This window comes from Sesamum indicum, linkage group LG3, assembly GCF_026168435.1.
Source record: "Sesamum indicum cultivar Baizhima isolate 11 linkage group LG3, ASM2616843v1, whole genome shotgun sequence".
Taxonomy (NCBI): domain Eukaryota; kingdom Viridiplantae; phylum Streptophyta; class Magnoliopsida; order Lamiales; family Pedaliaceae; genus Sesamum; species Sesamum indicum.
Window position 1 is genome coordinate 29,472,049 of NC_142659.1, and position 16,876 is coordinate 29,488,924.

The 16,876-nt window shown below is 33.3% G+C and overlaps 2 protein-coding genes across 5 annotated transcripts; both read right to left on the reverse strand.

Annotated features, from left to right (window-relative positions):
- Positions 1-6,625: 6,625 nt before the first annotated feature.
- LOC105159210 (uncharacterized) lies at positions 6,626-9,745 on the reverse strand. The gene is made up of 6 exons (XM_011076191.3): positions 9,298-9,745; positions 8,446-8,572; positions 7,767-7,909; positions 7,592-7,654; positions 7,416-7,484; positions 6,626-7,019 (listed from the first exon to the last, which is right to left on the reverse strand). The coding sequence occupies exons 1-6, from the start codon at positions 9,502-9,504 to the stop codon at positions 6,948-6,950; spliced, it is 681 nt and encodes a 226-aa protein (XP_011074493.1). The 5' UTR covers positions 9,505-9,745; the 3' UTR covers positions 6,626-6,947.
- A 1,134-nt stretch (positions 9,746-10,879) lies between these two features.
- LOC105159211 (NAC transcription factor 29) lies at positions 10,880-15,212 on the reverse strand. Of its 4 annotated transcripts, none has more exons than XM_011076194.3 (6): positions 14,849-15,212; positions 13,399-13,590; positions 12,420-12,655; positions 12,158-12,322; positions 11,691-12,015; positions 10,880-11,545 (listed from the first exon to the last, which is right to left on the reverse strand). In XM_011076194.3, exons 2-6 carry the CDS (start codon positions 13,559-13,561, stop codon positions 11,277-11,279), a joined length of 1,158 nt encoding a protein of 385 aa, XP_011074496.1. In that variant the 5' UTR covers positions 13,562-13,590; positions 14,849-15,212; the 3' UTR covers positions 10,880-11,276. The 4 variants fall into 4 exon arrangements, with proteins under 4 accessions (XP_011074496.1, XP_011074494.1, XP_011074497.1 ...); XM_011076192.3 differs by having other exon boundaries at positions 11,691-12,021; positions 14,849-15,211; XM_011076195.3 differs by having other exon boundaries at positions 11,691-12,021; positions 12,429-12,655; positions 14,849-15,210.
- Positions 15,213-16,876: the final 1,664 nt, after the last annotated feature.

A 16,876-nucleotide genomic window follows, 5' to 3' on the forward strand; every position in this document is an offset into this window, starting at 1 on the left:
GGTAAAGTACAAGTTTCGCAAAGTTGAGATGATAAGTTGATACAAAAAAAAAATTCAACAGAAAATTGCCTATTGGTCTCCAAATAGTCAATCATCGATAGATTTTCATCAATTTTTTGTACTGAACTATAAATTATAACTTTTTTTTTTATTTTTTTTTATTTTTATGGACTGATAACATTTTCACAATTCTTAAAACTTTTCAATGCACGTTGCTGCAAAATTGCCATTTCTAAGGTTTAATTAAAAAATTATATAATTCTATCAAATATCAGGGCTATTAGTAATTTTTTAAATAATAATAATAAAATATTCATAATTATGTCAAATTTTTTAAAAAACTCGTTGTAATTTACCCTTAATTTTATTATCAAAATCATCCTGAGATTTTTGCTTTTATTAATGTTGCCTTAATGATGAAATTTCATTGATAAAGTGTAGCAAATAAAACACAGACATTTTTGGTTACAATATTAAAATATCTTCACACTGAAATATATATATATATATATATATGTTATGTTTCGAAAGTATAGTAAGAAATTAAGAAAATATACTTCTTTTGTTGATTCTTCAATTACTTGCTAAATCACAAGAAAATTTTTCTTTATATGTATACCAATTTTTTGGCAGGAATTGAAAAATGTGAATAGTTATATTGTTCCATGAAATTCATTTTTGCCCTGCCATAAGATTAAATATTTTACAGAATTATTTTGCAAATGAGTCATGACAGAAATCCATTAAATATACAGTAGATCTAGGCTCTAAAATTCCCAATAAAAGTTTTTTCATTAAATAATTACTTCATCTAAGAATTTAAATTGTTTTAAAATTAACAATTATTTTATATTAATATCTTAATAAGTTTAATTGTATTTTCTTTGAAAACACAAATAACACTAATATCACCTTAAAATCAAAAATTGATTTTAAAAATGATGGAATTTATGACAATAAATGTTTATTGTCATCTCACATTGGATGGGGAGGAGGGTTGAGCAACATATATATAATCTCAAAGTTTTATCTTTCTTCTTTAGATGTTCGTTTTAAGGACAAATTTACGAAACTTTGATTTAAGAAGGATCGACCTCGATTATAAAGATAGAACGAACAATGCACGAGTCATAAAATACACAAATTTGGACAGTCATCCTACCATAGTTCATTTGTTTCGAGACTGTCTTTATGCACACTATTAAGACTCATTTATAAATTTTTTGATTCTGAAGATCAAGTATAATACACACATCATCAAACACGTAAAGTTATGGACAAAGAATTCCTCAAGAATCGAATTGCCCAAAGGGGACACATTGGAATTCTTGAGGTGAATTTCAACCCTTTAATTTCATAGAGAATTATTCTCCAAATTCCACTTAGGGAACTAGTTGAAAAATCTTGCCTCAGTTACAAAAAATGTCAACTACAATGCTTACCTTTGAGGGGGTTTACAGAGCCTGATAAGCGGGGATTGAAGGCTCTATAGTTTATTTATCCACGTGACACTCTTATCCAAATTTAAGAATACGATGTCATCAGAATGATATCTCAAACAAGAATCACAAGGATTCTAAGGAAAATTTTTGCAGAATAATAAGTTGGCATCACACAATATATATTCAGGGAATGAATGTTGATGGTTAAAGTTTCACTCATAGGATTCGGGTTTGTGTTGAATATATATATATAGAGAGAGACAGTGAATCGAAATTAATAAATATATTGAAGAACAAGGGATGTTCGGCATATTTATGACGAATTTTAAATAAAAGTGAATGAATCAAATACATAGATGACTATCAACAACACATTCGATACAATTAATAATGTGTAATTAATTATCATGAATAGAAAAATATGAATTTATATAAGTAAGACAAATATTTATATATTTGACAAAATGTGAATTTAAAATCTTATAATTGTAGATGTATTTAGAATTTCAACTTTAAAACTGAACCAAAATGTATGGACAATAATCGTTGGTGTGAAAGGCACGACTTAGGGAGGGATTAAAGAATCCCCAACCAAATGGGAAAGTGGAATGAGGGATGGGGTGATGGTGGATGTCTACTACACCCCTTTTCCTCACCACTCTCTCAACACAATTTGCTGGTGGCTGAATTTGAGTTTTGTTTCAGTGGATGTGATTTAGTTTAATTGGAGAAGTTGAAATTTTGTAATGTAAAGATTATTGGTTCCAACTTCACAAATATATGGAATATTTTTGCTTTATAGTAAATGTTTATTATATATAATTATCTGACATTGATGAATAGTTTATGATTACTATTATTATGAGTAGTTGTTAGATATTAATAAGCGTAATCAATTTATTTAAAAATAAATAAATAGTTCATCACTTTTACTATAAAAAAATTAAGTTTTATTTATGATTTTCAAGTTATAAAATTATGAAAAACTCTATTTATATATAAAATTTTATTCATATTTTTCTATTATAGAATTTTATAAATATAGTTAAATTTTAAATTATAAATCATCATTGTTAACTACAGTAAAACCTCTATAAATTAATAATCTTGGGACCGTGAAAATTTATTAATTTAAAGAGATATTAATTTATCGATAAATTAATATTTTATTAATTAAAAGAGAGACTTTTTAAATTCAGCAAATTTAGTACATATGTATTGAAAATAAATGAATTCATATATGTTTCATTGATTATATTCATGCATCAATCAATTCTTTGTAACTAATTAAATATATTTATGTATAATATCAATTCATTGTATACAATTAATTATTATATTCATAAATGCATGTATCAATTCATTGAAATTACTTAAATATACATATATACATTAATTCGTTGCACTTAAATAACTATTATAGCTAATTAAATATATTCATGCATGATGAATAAAACATGTACTATATAAATCTCAATATGAAAATAAAATAATTTATAATACCCAACCATGTCTTCTCATCTAAAAGGCATCGCAAAATCATCCATGAATGATCAAATGCGTAAAGCATTACAGACTTCATATTTTAGCAAATTACCATAATATTTATAATTGTAATATATATGAATTATTAATTTAGAGTTATAATGGGATCTAGTATTTATAAAGGAATTTTCTGAAAAATTATTATCTTATTATCTTATCGAATTTGATGATTTTTTATAAAGGCCTAAGTCGGGACCGGAAGATTTTATTATTTTAGAGAGTTTATTAATTTATAGAGTATTAATTTATAGAGGTTTTACTGTAATTGAAAAGAAATTGAAGATGTACCGCCACAAAACAAATCGAATCGCACATTCAACTTGTTGGCATAATTGGCAATACAAGTATCCCGTAGATGTTAATGGGAATTCGTCATACATTATATTAATATGTCATCGATCAAATTATTATCTGAATGTTAATTGCACAATATTGATTAAATTCTTTCGATTAAAATGATTATATATATTTTATAATTTGTGTGCTAGGGACCAGATTGCAACTAAAAATAGAGAACGAACGACTAGGATGATTTTCTCAAAACAAAATTATAAGGGTAATATATAAAAATCACCCACCATAGGGATTAATTTGAAAAAATAAAGGGATATTACGTAGGATGAAAACGACGCAATATAATTAAAAAATTAAAATTCCAAACATAATGGGTCGGACCTCCTACTCTGATTTGCACCATCTTTTGACAACTTGATTTTGTTAAATTTTAGATATGTAATAAATAAATAAAAAATAAAGAATTATGTGGTTCGAATATCTGGTTTATGTTCATGAGACAAATGTCCAAAATAATTAAATTATATTATTTTCTATTGATTTGATATTATTATAAATTTATCTTCTAAACTTTTATGAAATCTTATCTTCTTCTTTTTTGAAGGGCAAATCCTATTTGTTTATATGTCTAATTCAGACATATTTGTTATTAAAATTATTGATATATTAAAATAATTTTTAAATTTAAATATATTAAATGATGTAATGAATTTCATGCTATCGAATGAACAAAGTAATGGAAAACACAACCACACTAACATGTTGGGATAAATCCAACATCCATATATAATTATTTATTTAATTTTTTTTATATATAAAAGATTAACATAAACGGATTCTTTTCCTTTTGCAATTTTACCCTACATCTGTCATAAGATTTATTGGGAAAAAAAGGCTCATCCATATATTTTTTTGATGATATTAGCGTTTATTTTTAAATCATTATAACTTTCTCTAAAATATTCTTCTTAAAATTAATTATTTTATAATAATTGATCATACAACAACCCGATCAAATTGGGCTTGGTGTGACATGATTGATTACGTGTACCGAAATGAATTGGGCTAGTCAATTACTTGCTCGTGTGAGATGGAGAATGGAATAGTCAATTTTTTGTTTTGTAATATACAATTTATTACATCATTTAAATTTAAATAAAATGCATTACTATCTTTAAATTGAAGGGAATACATTTAAAAGAAAACAAAGTCCTAGTACAAAAATAATATTGACAAAACTTTTATTATGTGCGTTGGTCATTGATGAAGTGATTGGATTATGTGCGTTGTCTTTTTGAATTTGAACTTTTTTTCATATTTCGTTTGTTGGAGCCCTTCCGCTAGTATTCACTTGGGATGGCAATTGGACCCCGAACCAGCCCCATTATTCGAGTCCAAGAAAGTTGAAGGCAGGGTGGATAGCGGGTCCTAAAATTGGGACCCATCGTGCTATAATATATATTATTTTTTATTTTACTTTTCTTCACTTATAAGTCTGTCATCTTTCTCCAAATTAGAATGTTCTAAAGTTTAAATATTGACAAAATATTATATTATTTTATTTGTTTATTATTAGGTAGTTGTCAACTGTTGATGAATTAAAAAATTGTCCCAAAATACTTGACGATGAGGAAGATGAAAAATTTAATTTGTGAGTGCAAAATTGATTGGAATTAATTTTCTTAAGGGACGTGATTAAATAGTTAATTTTTAGTTCATACTACATATATGCTTTATTACAATGATGATATCGTCGCATGTACAACATTATTTGAAGGGTAATTGTCGACAAAATTCAATGAGAACGAACGCTCAAAACACATTTACTCCGATGATCAATGGGCAATAAAGCCTAAACTAACAAAGTAGGTGAATGAGTTAATAAACGTTATTAGTATTTATTGACATTTCTAAACCAATAAATTTATTATTTATGACCTCATTTATGCTCGATAAGTAAAGTTGAAATCTCATAATTAAATTATGAGTAGTAGGTTGTTGTTTATTTATCCTGTTTAAACGGATTCATTGAGTATTAAATCAATTTTTAATTTTAAATAAATTGAATGATGTAATGAATCATATGTAAAAAGAAAAACGTAGAGGCTCAAGATCTTATTGATCCTCCAGCTACATAGACAATATTGATTGTTTGAATTGATGGATAATTTAGGACCACAACTACCCTAGTCAAGGTCCAAAGCGACATCCCTATCTTGGGGTTTGGAGGTAGAGTGTAAGTAGAGCCATGCAGGCGGTGGTGACGGTGATGGTGGCGTTTAGCCTGTGAACAGGTGGTGATAGGATCCGGTGGCCGCTGATGACGACATAATTAGGAGGAGATGGTGGAGGAAAATTGTAATTTGTAGAGAGTTGATACGATCTTGGAAACATCAGTGAAGTGGGCACAAAAGGCGACGGATTTGGAATGTCTCAAAATTAAGAATCCGTAGCAAGAAACTAGGGTAAAAGGCAATTAATTAGGCACTAATTAATCCCATCAGTAATGGACACTTTGGACAAGATTTCAACGAGGAATTATTATATTTTTCAGTAAAAGACGGCGGGAATTTAGTAGTTGAGGGCAACAAGTGTTTGAATTTGTTGAAGTGTCTCTAATTATTAATCAATTTAATTCGTGCATAGCACGCGCCCACACTAATTTCTATATATATATATATATGAGAGTGTTATAAAAGTCGAAATGCAATAATTCATTGAAGAAAAGTAGAATCAAATTTGGGTATTTGTAAAAATATTAGTAAAAAGTGAAAATAATGAGAGTGTTTGAAGAAAATAACTTTTAATGAGAATTAATTGGCCGAAACTATTCCAACCCCGTACACTAAGAGTCATTGTGTTTATGCTATATAAAATTCATTATCATATTATTTAGTATATTCCGACTTAAAGATTGATTCAATAGATTGGTGCCAGATCACCTAAATTCAACATAAACAAATAAATAAACAATTACTATAAAAATAGACTATATACTCGAACTCACAACCACGTACAAAGTCATTATTTACTAGAACCCACTAACAAACTATAATTGATTTACATAAAAAAAAAAAAAAAAAAGAATCAAAGCAGTTAAAAGTACTTGGTTAGATAGTTTTAAAATTTTGAATTATAAGCATTTTTTTAGAGGATTTCAAACATTAAAACTGATATTTCAATTAGCCTTCTTATCTTAGCGTGTTACTGCAAGAAAGCAGCAAAAGTGTTTGGTCCGGAGTCAGACAGAATCTATCTATCATCATAAGTTAGGTCTTCAACCACTTTCTCTTTTTCCCACGGGATGGGATGACGCAAAAGAACCAATGTTTAAACATACTAAGGAACACACAAATCCTCATGTTCGCCTGGTTAATGATCATTCAAGCATTCGTTAAACAGGACTATACATTTTCAAGGAAAGTCCCTTGCAGTTAACACAAAAAACATTCAGCCAAAGTTTTGGCCAAGGATGGCCTGTTAGGACTACGTCGGTTGGTGGGTCGGTCAGTCCACCGGTTTACGTTATATCTACATAACACCTACACCTCCTCAACCAAACTGATGGTCTCAAAGGATACATGTACATACAGATTGAAATGTAGCAGATGGGAACTGGTTAGAGTCAGGAGTGAATCACAAAGAGATTGTCTGATCTCTGGAAAGTTATTTGCAAACGGTCTTGAGTCTCTTGGCAGCCTGCACGAACCCCGCAATGACCTGCGACTCATCCAATTGCTGCACGAAACCCAGAAGAAAAGATGATTAGATCAACATGAGTATATTTTGTGAAAAGAGTAGAGCATTACACAAACTACTGCTGAAATGTGAAGTCTAACCCAACATTTTCGTCTAGCTTGTTGCAGGCAAGAAGCAAATTTATAATTTTCGATGTCCTACTTACAGATATTTGATAAGTAATCTTTCTAGTGTAGTCGTATGAATTTATTTTATCGTAGTAATAGAAACTCATGCAGTTGTGAACGTAGGAGCACTTTTTCTCCAAATGATGTATAAGTTTGTGTATGTGTATTTGATTTTCTTACCCCCTTTTTTGACGTGTCTACAATCCATCTTGCAATTTACTCATGTGATTGATATCGATGTAATGCCATGTCATGAAGATTAGTGTACCTGTGAGACGAAATGCCTCTGGACGACATCAATGAGCTGCTCCTTAGAAGGATTAGGGACAGCATCCACCTAAGCATCAATGAATCAGATCAGTGAACGAGATACTACATGAGCTTGCTCAGTCCTTAAGAACCATATAAATTTATATAATCTTTCAGTCATCTAAGGCCACTCACAAGGTTAAAGTGGAGCAAATATCTCCAAAGTGCCGTCATCTCAAGTTTGCTGAGGTCCACCTTCTGTAGACGCCATATTAAAGTAAATGTTTTCATTACAATAAAAACATGGTAACGAAGTTATGTGCTGCCTTTTAGTTCTTTAAAGAAAGAAAAAACAGCAAAAGCCCCTCACCGCAGACCCTTTCTGCGTAGAAACGGAATCTTTAGACTGTGAGTCATCACAAGAGAGGGACCGGCTAAGAGTCTTGTTAGATGGCGTGAATGACTTGTGCATACGGTGCCTCGATTTATGCGACTTTTGAGCATCATCAAATGCTAGAAATCGCAATTACAAGATACAATCAATTACATGGTGGACCGGGACAAAAAGGAAAAAGAATAAAGGATATGAATACTAAAATTCGTTAAAACAGGGAAAAGGAGAGCAAAGAGAAAAGAGATTAATGGAAAAGGACTATAAAGAATCCCATGTAGAAACCTCAACAACTTTCTCTCATTGTACTATAATCCATTCAATACAAATAATAATTCCACCCAAGAGACGTGAATAGAACGCTAATTGAATCATCAGTTACGATATTCAGAACAATTTTGCCTAGTTTCATATATCAAGCATATTTACTACTTAAAAATTTTCCAGTCTCAACCATAAAAGGAAAAATAAAAGACTGAAATGGTGCGTAAAACGAGTGTGAAAACTACGGCCCTGATTGTTCTTGTTTTCATTTTCAGTTTTTAAGACAGTAATTAAAGTTAAAACATGTTTGTTTAAACATATTCTCATCGAAAAATGTTTGTTTGATCTGCATAAAGCGTTAGGGGAAGAACTGGGATGATAAACTCAAGCTTACCCGTATCCGAGCTGTTCCACTGCACATGCTCAAATTCAAGGTTGTCGTCTTCTTCGTTCCCGGTTGGAGCTTCGATGACGCTTAAGGCATTTCTTTGTAACTTTACCTCGATCCCATTTGTGAGAACCTGTATATCAGTCAAGCAATGCATAAGTAGTAGGGAGCAATCTCCAATAAATTGACAGCAGACCGCATAAAAGACAACTTATTCAACTGAATTCCAGGTATATAGCAATAAGTCACTTTAGATTATCCCGCACAGAAATATGTGTTTTGGTAATCAATACAAGAAGAAGCAAGTTGATTAATCACGGTTCAGTGGTACTTGCGGGAAGAGTCTGTAATAACTCAAACAAAAGGAAATCTTAGTCCAAGAAACACACACACACACACACACACAAGAGGATTGTCTGAACCTCCCATGACGAAGTTATGCTGAACAGGTAAGTTCAGATCCACTCATAAAAAAAAAAAAAAAAAAAAAAAAAAGAAGAAGCAACATTCAAGCAAATTAAATTACACTAAATAGCAATACCAGAAATGAAAATCCACTCAGAAGATATGTTTTGTCTAGCCAAAACTGTATAGATCATCAAATTTTGACCATGTGTCTGATCAAATGGTACTAAAAGCACCAAAATCTTGAAACAAAAATTCCCGTTCCAAACTCAACAAATTCAGACAGCCCTTTCACCGTAAACTCTCACACACCACGCCATTCCTTTAATCAACAAAAAATTAAAAGTGCTTAAGTCCAAAATGAGCAACTTCAGCCTAAGCCCAGAAGAAAATAAAAAAAGAAACCCATTGACAGCAACAGTAAAAAGATTCAATTTTTGTACAACACATTACCAGCCAATGCCATCCACCAAGGCCCACAGCTTTCTTGACGACGCCCTGAAGACCAACCAACACAGACTTAGTACGGTTGTTACCAGTCACCACAACCTTTGTGTGGCGGGGCAGAACGGAGAGCTCCTCTTCGCTACTCTCCCCACAGCTAAGTAACTGCGAAGAGTGTGAAGAAAATCCGCCATTGCTCTTTACTGCTTCCAGCATTTCCCAGATTCCACCAAAACTCAAGAAACTGAACTGAATTATGGAGCCTCAGGCTACGAAATCAGGCCTGAACGGAAGATCGCTCATTGCTAAATCCAAAAATGTGGTCTTCTGGCTAAAGGGTGCTGGAATTTGGGGGGAAATTTGGATGCTTTTTAGAGAGAGAAAACACAGTAGAGAGAAGAAGATGAGAGAGTGACCCGGATTTTTCTTCTGCGTGTGTGTGTGTTTTTTAATCTCCCTGCTGTTTTTAAGTTCAATTATTGTGTGAGAGCTGTGTATCCCGAAAACCTGAAACTGACCTATGAGAGACCGACATGTGGTGAGAAGAGTCGTCAATCATTCACTAGGCGATGATGTACGAGTAGTTGGGGGATTGAACGTTTGACTTTGCTGGTCTAATGGTCCTTGGGAGGTTAGTAAAAAATGACATAATAGCCCTTGGTGGGTTAGTAGTGCATGCATGCCTTTAATGATTATCGTAATGTTCTAAAAATGATGTCTAGAGCTTTTCATATAATAATAACGAGATTATCTTTTACTGCAATAATTTACGGGTTAAGATTGACGAAGGATATTTTAGTAAATTGATTTGCAGCAATTAGGGTGGAAGTAAGGACAGAAAAAGAAGAGCGAGTTACAGATAACACCGTAATGTAACGGGAGCAGAAGTGGGTCCCATCTGGGTACCAACCAGCTTGCTATCAATGTTGTTTGTCTCATCCCCGACACTGGGCTACGCGTCATCCCCGCCTATTATACGTACAAATCAAAGCATATGTATGTATTCTTACGTGTATTTCTATTCTCTACGAACTTCGAGTAATTTAGATTTGTGGCCCCCAGTGTTTTTTTATTTGCAGAAAAGGCACAAAAAGGAATAATATTTTCCCTCCAAGAAAACCAAGTTTTCCCGCCACGACAGAGCAACCTGGGCCGTCGATTATGTATGCTCCCATTGTCAATCGCAGCCGTCATTTCGGCGGCTGCACCGTAGGAAAAGGACATGGGAAAATGTCAGAACAGGCATAGAAAAAAAGAGGCATGTTCACACACAGCATGTGCAATTATGACACTCAGTATTTTTTGTGTATTAATAATAGATGAATAATTAGCACACATTATACGTCAAGCAGTTGTACAAAGCATGTGATGGAGCTTATATGAATACCAAGTTGTAAGGAATGTGACAAAATATTCTTATTAGGAGTAAATATAATACTGATTATTTTTCTTGAATTACACCCCTCACAAGCAAATTTTATCATATAATTAACTCAATTCCAGTCAAATCCCACCTGAATCAAAATTTTCTTGAGAAAAAGTCTATACAACTAAAAGTCCATATGTAGAACAAACATATATGGATGAAGAATGATGACTAAATCTTACATTTTTAGTATTTAGTACCAAAAGTCAGAGGAGATTACAATGTGTAGGCTACTCTGTATATAATAATAAAATCATCACAAACTGAAACAGCTATATAAACCTCAAATTACAATTCCAACATATACTATATCCAGCCTGCCAAGCAAGGTTTCTTCTACTTACATTACATACATACAATCAACCTATGTATCAAGAACATCTTCATCCCTAACACAATTGCCATTGCAACTCTTCCATTTCTTTCATTTTTTTCTTGTTTTCTCCTTGACAACTACTATTAAGTTTTGAACTGTATCAAAATGTCTACTTCTTCACTCAATCAAACGGGCAAATGGGATGACTGCTTTGCCACGGGATAGAGAACCGTCTCACCTAATTACTTAGAAGGTCGAAAAACAGAAATAGGTTTTGAGCTTCTTCATTCTTCCTGCACCAGCCTTCTTCTCTCCACTCCTCGCAGTGCTCTTATTGCTGGTCGATGGTGATCCCAAGCTAGAGAAATTTGAAGCGCCTTCGTTCCTGCTCTCTGGATTCTGCCGTTTTGTAGTGTGCTCCTGCACTCTTTTATCTGCCAGACTTTCAGGGATTGTTGAACTGGTTACTGGGCCCTCGACCACATTGCTTCTTATAGAGGCACTTGATACAGATCCTAGAACAAGTTCATGGATAAAACAATTGTTTAACTATACAAAATACTATGATCTACAGATGAAGTGGAGAATTATATTGTTAGAACTATCTAAATTGATATGAATGCAGAGTACTAGAGAGAAAACTAGGAGTTCTTGACATACCTAAAGAGACAGGCTGTAAAATCACGTCATTTGCACTGAGTGATGCAGTAAAACTGTATCTTGAACTACATTGACTCCGTGGGACGAAACTGTTCACCTCTTCCTCGAGGTCCCGCAAGAAAGCCGAAGAATCGAAGTATTCATCAGACAACTTGCTAGGACAGCTTGAGTTCTGTGAGCTCGACGAATGTGATTCGGGATCTTCTAGATCATCCAATTCCAGGTAGTCACCTCTCAAGATATAGTCTAGTTCGGACAAACCTTGTGGAGAAGAGTTTGGTCTGGTATCCGCCACTACGGGGAGCACTGCAGCTTCATGTCCCCTCTTCTCCTATGAAAGATTTGAACAGGTGAGCAAACGAAAGAATTAAAGAAAGAGAAATAACACAATCTAAAGCTCTCCTGAGCAGCTATAATGAAAATAAACAAGAAACGAACTATAGCAGAAAGGTTGTGATTGCGCTCACCTTAGAATCGCGTTTAGAGTCTTGATGGGAGGTAATGTTATCTTCAGGGTTTATTAACGTGACTGAATTAACCTTTGTTGATCCAACGACGGTTATACAGTTCTGAGAATGCATCTCACCTTTGTGCCCACTGCAGAGGAACACTCTGCACAGTGATCTGGATTCCTGCACAATATCCAACCAAACCGGCAATTTCACTGGCAGGTTGGCTTAATGTAAATGCAAAACTTAGAAAACAATAGAAACATCAACAAATTTTTACCTTGCGTACCTTAGGCTTATCTTTATCACATAATTCCTTTTGTGTTATCCTGTACTCTTGCATATGCCAATTTGTTTTCTGTCCGTGAGGGGCTTGACCTTCGAAGTATTCTAAGGTTGTTCTCCAACCAGTTATCTTAGAGTTTGAGTAAATCTTACAAGATTCTCCTTTTGCTTTCCAGAATCCATCAACACATTCTTTTTTCTCATTTGAGTGAAGTAGGTACCAGATTCCTTCTGCAAGAACAACATACAAAGTCAGCTGACGAAAAATATTTTGTTATTTTAATCAGTTTACTCCCAATCCGGGGAATATCATGATTTAACATTGAGAATTAGCATCGGATAGGTTGCAAATCTATTCACCTTTGCTGTAAATAGTTAACAGGCGCACAGGTATAGATCCATAGCACTGTTTGTTACATAAAATGTTTAACCACTAAAAGAATATGTAATCCATGAATTGAACAATAAGAACCACATCATCATCACAACAGACATAGAAACAGAACATTAGAAGGTTAAGACAGTCATCGTAAGAGAGGAAACAATTTTTCCATGTGTACCTAGAAATCTATATATATTTGCAGATTAAGACAACAAAAACAGCTTGACATCAAAGTATATGAATACAAATGATTATACCATCAACACCATCTAAACTCCAGGAACTATACTGAATCAATGGTGATTTAACCATCAACACCATCTAAACTCCAGGAACTATACTGAATCAATGGTGATTTAACCATCAACACCATCTAAACTCCAGGAACTATACTGAATCAATGGTGATTTAACCATCAACATACCATGACCACAGATTTGGACATCAGAGAGTAGAGAATCACTTTAAAATTCTTAAAACTTTTAAGATCAAGAATCACAAGAACATGACGACATCAAGGGCATGCTTAAGAATTTCTTTAATCAGGAAGCCAAATAACATAATCTTGAACAGCATGAACCTCAAAAGTCACCTGGTAAATTTGAGGGTGGATACTGGTAAGGGCTAGAATCTGCTAGCACATTGTTCGGGAGGCTGGATCCTGGTTTGTACCCATCCAGTAATGAAATGATTTGTTCGTCGCTCCAGTTCGATCCAATTTCAGCCGGAGGAGGCGTCTGTGGCGGAGGACACATGGGATTCCGAGTCAATGGAGAACGTCAATCTGAAATGTTTAGCAATGAAACACTTGAAGATTTATACAGATTTTAAAGAAAAAGAAAAGGTAAATAGAAGCGATAAGGTCAAAGATTGTAATAAGATAATAACCACAAACCCAATTCATAAAATGATTCACAAATGACAAGCAGCTGGATTGACAAACTGCAAAAGTAGCAATTTGATATTGTGATAGACAATTATGCTGTCACATTAGTAAGTGAATTTATAAAACAGAAAGCTCTGAAGCGGATTGTGCAATCTTGCATAAATTACGGTAGTCTCGTAGGAAATCTAACATAAGATTTTGAAAATAGAGATAAGAAGGTAACAATAATTCGTACAAGAACATCTAATAAAATTTACTTGAAGTTCGCGGCACGTAATTGCAGTAACCCCATAAAAAAATTTGGCAAATTCTTACTCGAGCGAAAAAGATAATTACAGCCGTACTCACGTCTATGTAATACACATGATCACATGACATACACGCATATAGACATACTTAAATTTGCATAATCTATGTTTAGGCATTCTTGGACGAAAGCCTATTTATATGTGTTTTTATGGGTGCCAATATGTGTACGAGCGTATATGGGTTGATTCACACATGGTCGCATGCATGCATATATAACTCCATGATCACATATATGTATGTGCATGCATGTAAAACAATTAACGCGTCAAGGGATAAAAGCAAAGCACTATTCCAGACAAAGTGATCCTCATAAATTACATATCCCATTGACTTGAGAAGACTTGACCGGATCGAACAAGATTTTTTTTCCCTCAACAACAATCCGGGCTCAACAGGAAAATTCATCTCTTTCCACTCAATCACCAAGTACTGATTCAACGTCGCATATGAAAATAATACAAAATTTCCGATAAATCGATCAAACAGGGCAAGAAGCGAACAAATTGCAGCCAAATTCTTCAATCAACACAAAACTCAACTGAAAACACACGCACACACTAAAGTAAACATCATATAGCAAATAAATAGAAACCTTTGTTTCCCACAGATACTTAGAAACCCGAAAGCACATTACACACAGAAATTGCATGAATTTCAAGAAAAACCCTGTTCCATACCCGAAAGAGGATAACCCACAAATTCCAATCATTTTTCACCAAGAACAGAACGATCAATCAAAATATCAACATCAATCATCAAAACAACAACCCACCACGAAAATAAACATAATCAGCTAAAACGGAAACAGAAAAATACAAGAATTGTGCAAAAAGAGACAAATTTCGACCTTTCGGGAGCGTTAAGACTAGTCCAGGCCAGCACTTCACCAACACCCTCTCCGTATTCCAAGAATGAGAGCAGGGAAAGAGTGGGCGTATTTATAGGGGTTGCTGAGTGGTGAGTTTTGCTAGGCTGAGCGCGGGCTCACAGTTAATCATACTTAGAATTGCACTCCGAACAGCGACTGCGCTTGCTTAACAAGAGACGCCAACTACGTGGCGCCGTATTAATGGCGGGATTACGCAACTTGAGAGAAGAGGGTGGTGCCCACCTCGTACGGTGCCCGATCAGGGGCACCGCCTCCTTCCAAGAAGATTCCTCCGGACAAAAGTTCACGAATTCGTCAATGGGTTGTGACACCATCACCCCTCCACCTGCTGATGCCATCCTCTGTTTCAGAATGATTAATTATTATTATTATTTGGATTAATTACATTTTAACCCCATAAAGATATCAATAAGAACAAATAACAATAATAATACGACCGCTAAACTTTTAAATAATATATTGAATAACAAAATAATATTTCCAGCTTTCAGTACAATTGGATGGAACATACAATAGTCCCACAATTTGTGGAATAAAATTATGGACTATAGATTTTAGGATATTTTACTTGTTCTTTTTTGTGGCCCATAAACAAATCCGAACTTGATCTTCTTTTATTTTAGGTAATTAATCTCAACACATCAATCAGATTCTACTTCACAAAATAAATATCATTGACAAATGCTCAAGTGCTAAATATCAAATATCATTATAGTAGCAATAATTTCTATTTTGTTATGGTACTTCTCAATTATTCGTGATAACAGTTAATTACGTATAAAATTATCAGTATAAATAATTAGTCATAATAATTAACGATAAATTCAGATGTTGTTATGATTAAAGTATCATTATATTTTCACTATATGTGCTTTATGAATTAAGTATCTCTTTAAAAAAAAATATATATGTTATGTTACTATTTTTATACCTTAACGTATCCTAAATTGGTATATATTTAGGTATTTAATGATTAACCCAGATTGAATTTAGTTAGATTTAAATCTATTATATGACAAGTGTGATATACTTTCACATGCAAGTGTACCATATTTGCTTTGTAATTGACTTGACTTGACCAAACCTGATTTGGATAAGAGTTTTTCCATTTTCAGTGTATTTTTTATTTTAGGATCATTTGGAGTTTTTATACAAATTATTGGACCCGATTTATTAAACTTAAAAAAAGGCTTTATCCAATCCGAAATCAATCCCATGTCTTATCCTAAATGTGAAGAGGATCCACTATTGGAAAATCACAAAGGCATTTGTTTCATCAATCATAAAATGGTACATGTTCATAGCATTTTCAGTTACACATCATTTTCCCAGCAGATGGGACCTAATCAAGATAGTGATAATTTTGACTGTGTTAATTCCCATCATTCAAGACTCATACCACTTTAATCTTTTTCAATACCAATTGTAGACCAACTACTCAGATACAATTAATGTCATGTCCTTGCTTTGATATGTTACATCAATTGTGTTTCATTTCATAACATCACAATCTTGGTTTGATTATGTGATGACTAATAACGAAGCGTCAAGGCATGTAATTTTCTTGTCATATTATTACAGCATAAACACAAGCAAATTCTATTTAGAGAATAGAAGATGATAATAACCACCATTAAGGTTTTTACTGTTCTACCTCGGGCTATTTTTTTTTTTAACACTTTAAGGTGGATGAAGTTTTTTGGGGTCCCCATCCCTTGTTCATTGAAATTTAACTAACAGTCATCGCTACATCATTACTGTAACAAAATCATAGAAGGAGGAGTACTACTCCTTTACATTGTAATAATTTCTTCCAGTGACATCATGTTTTGTGTTTCTGCTGTCATCTTCTTTTGATTCGCCTCGTCCAAATTCTTGGACCACAAGAGTTGCTCCTTTATTTCATCACACGGTTTTTCTAGTCTGAATTCTTGAACAGGTAATCCGGTTGCTCGTCCACAGGGAATTGATTTTTGGGTAGCCTGG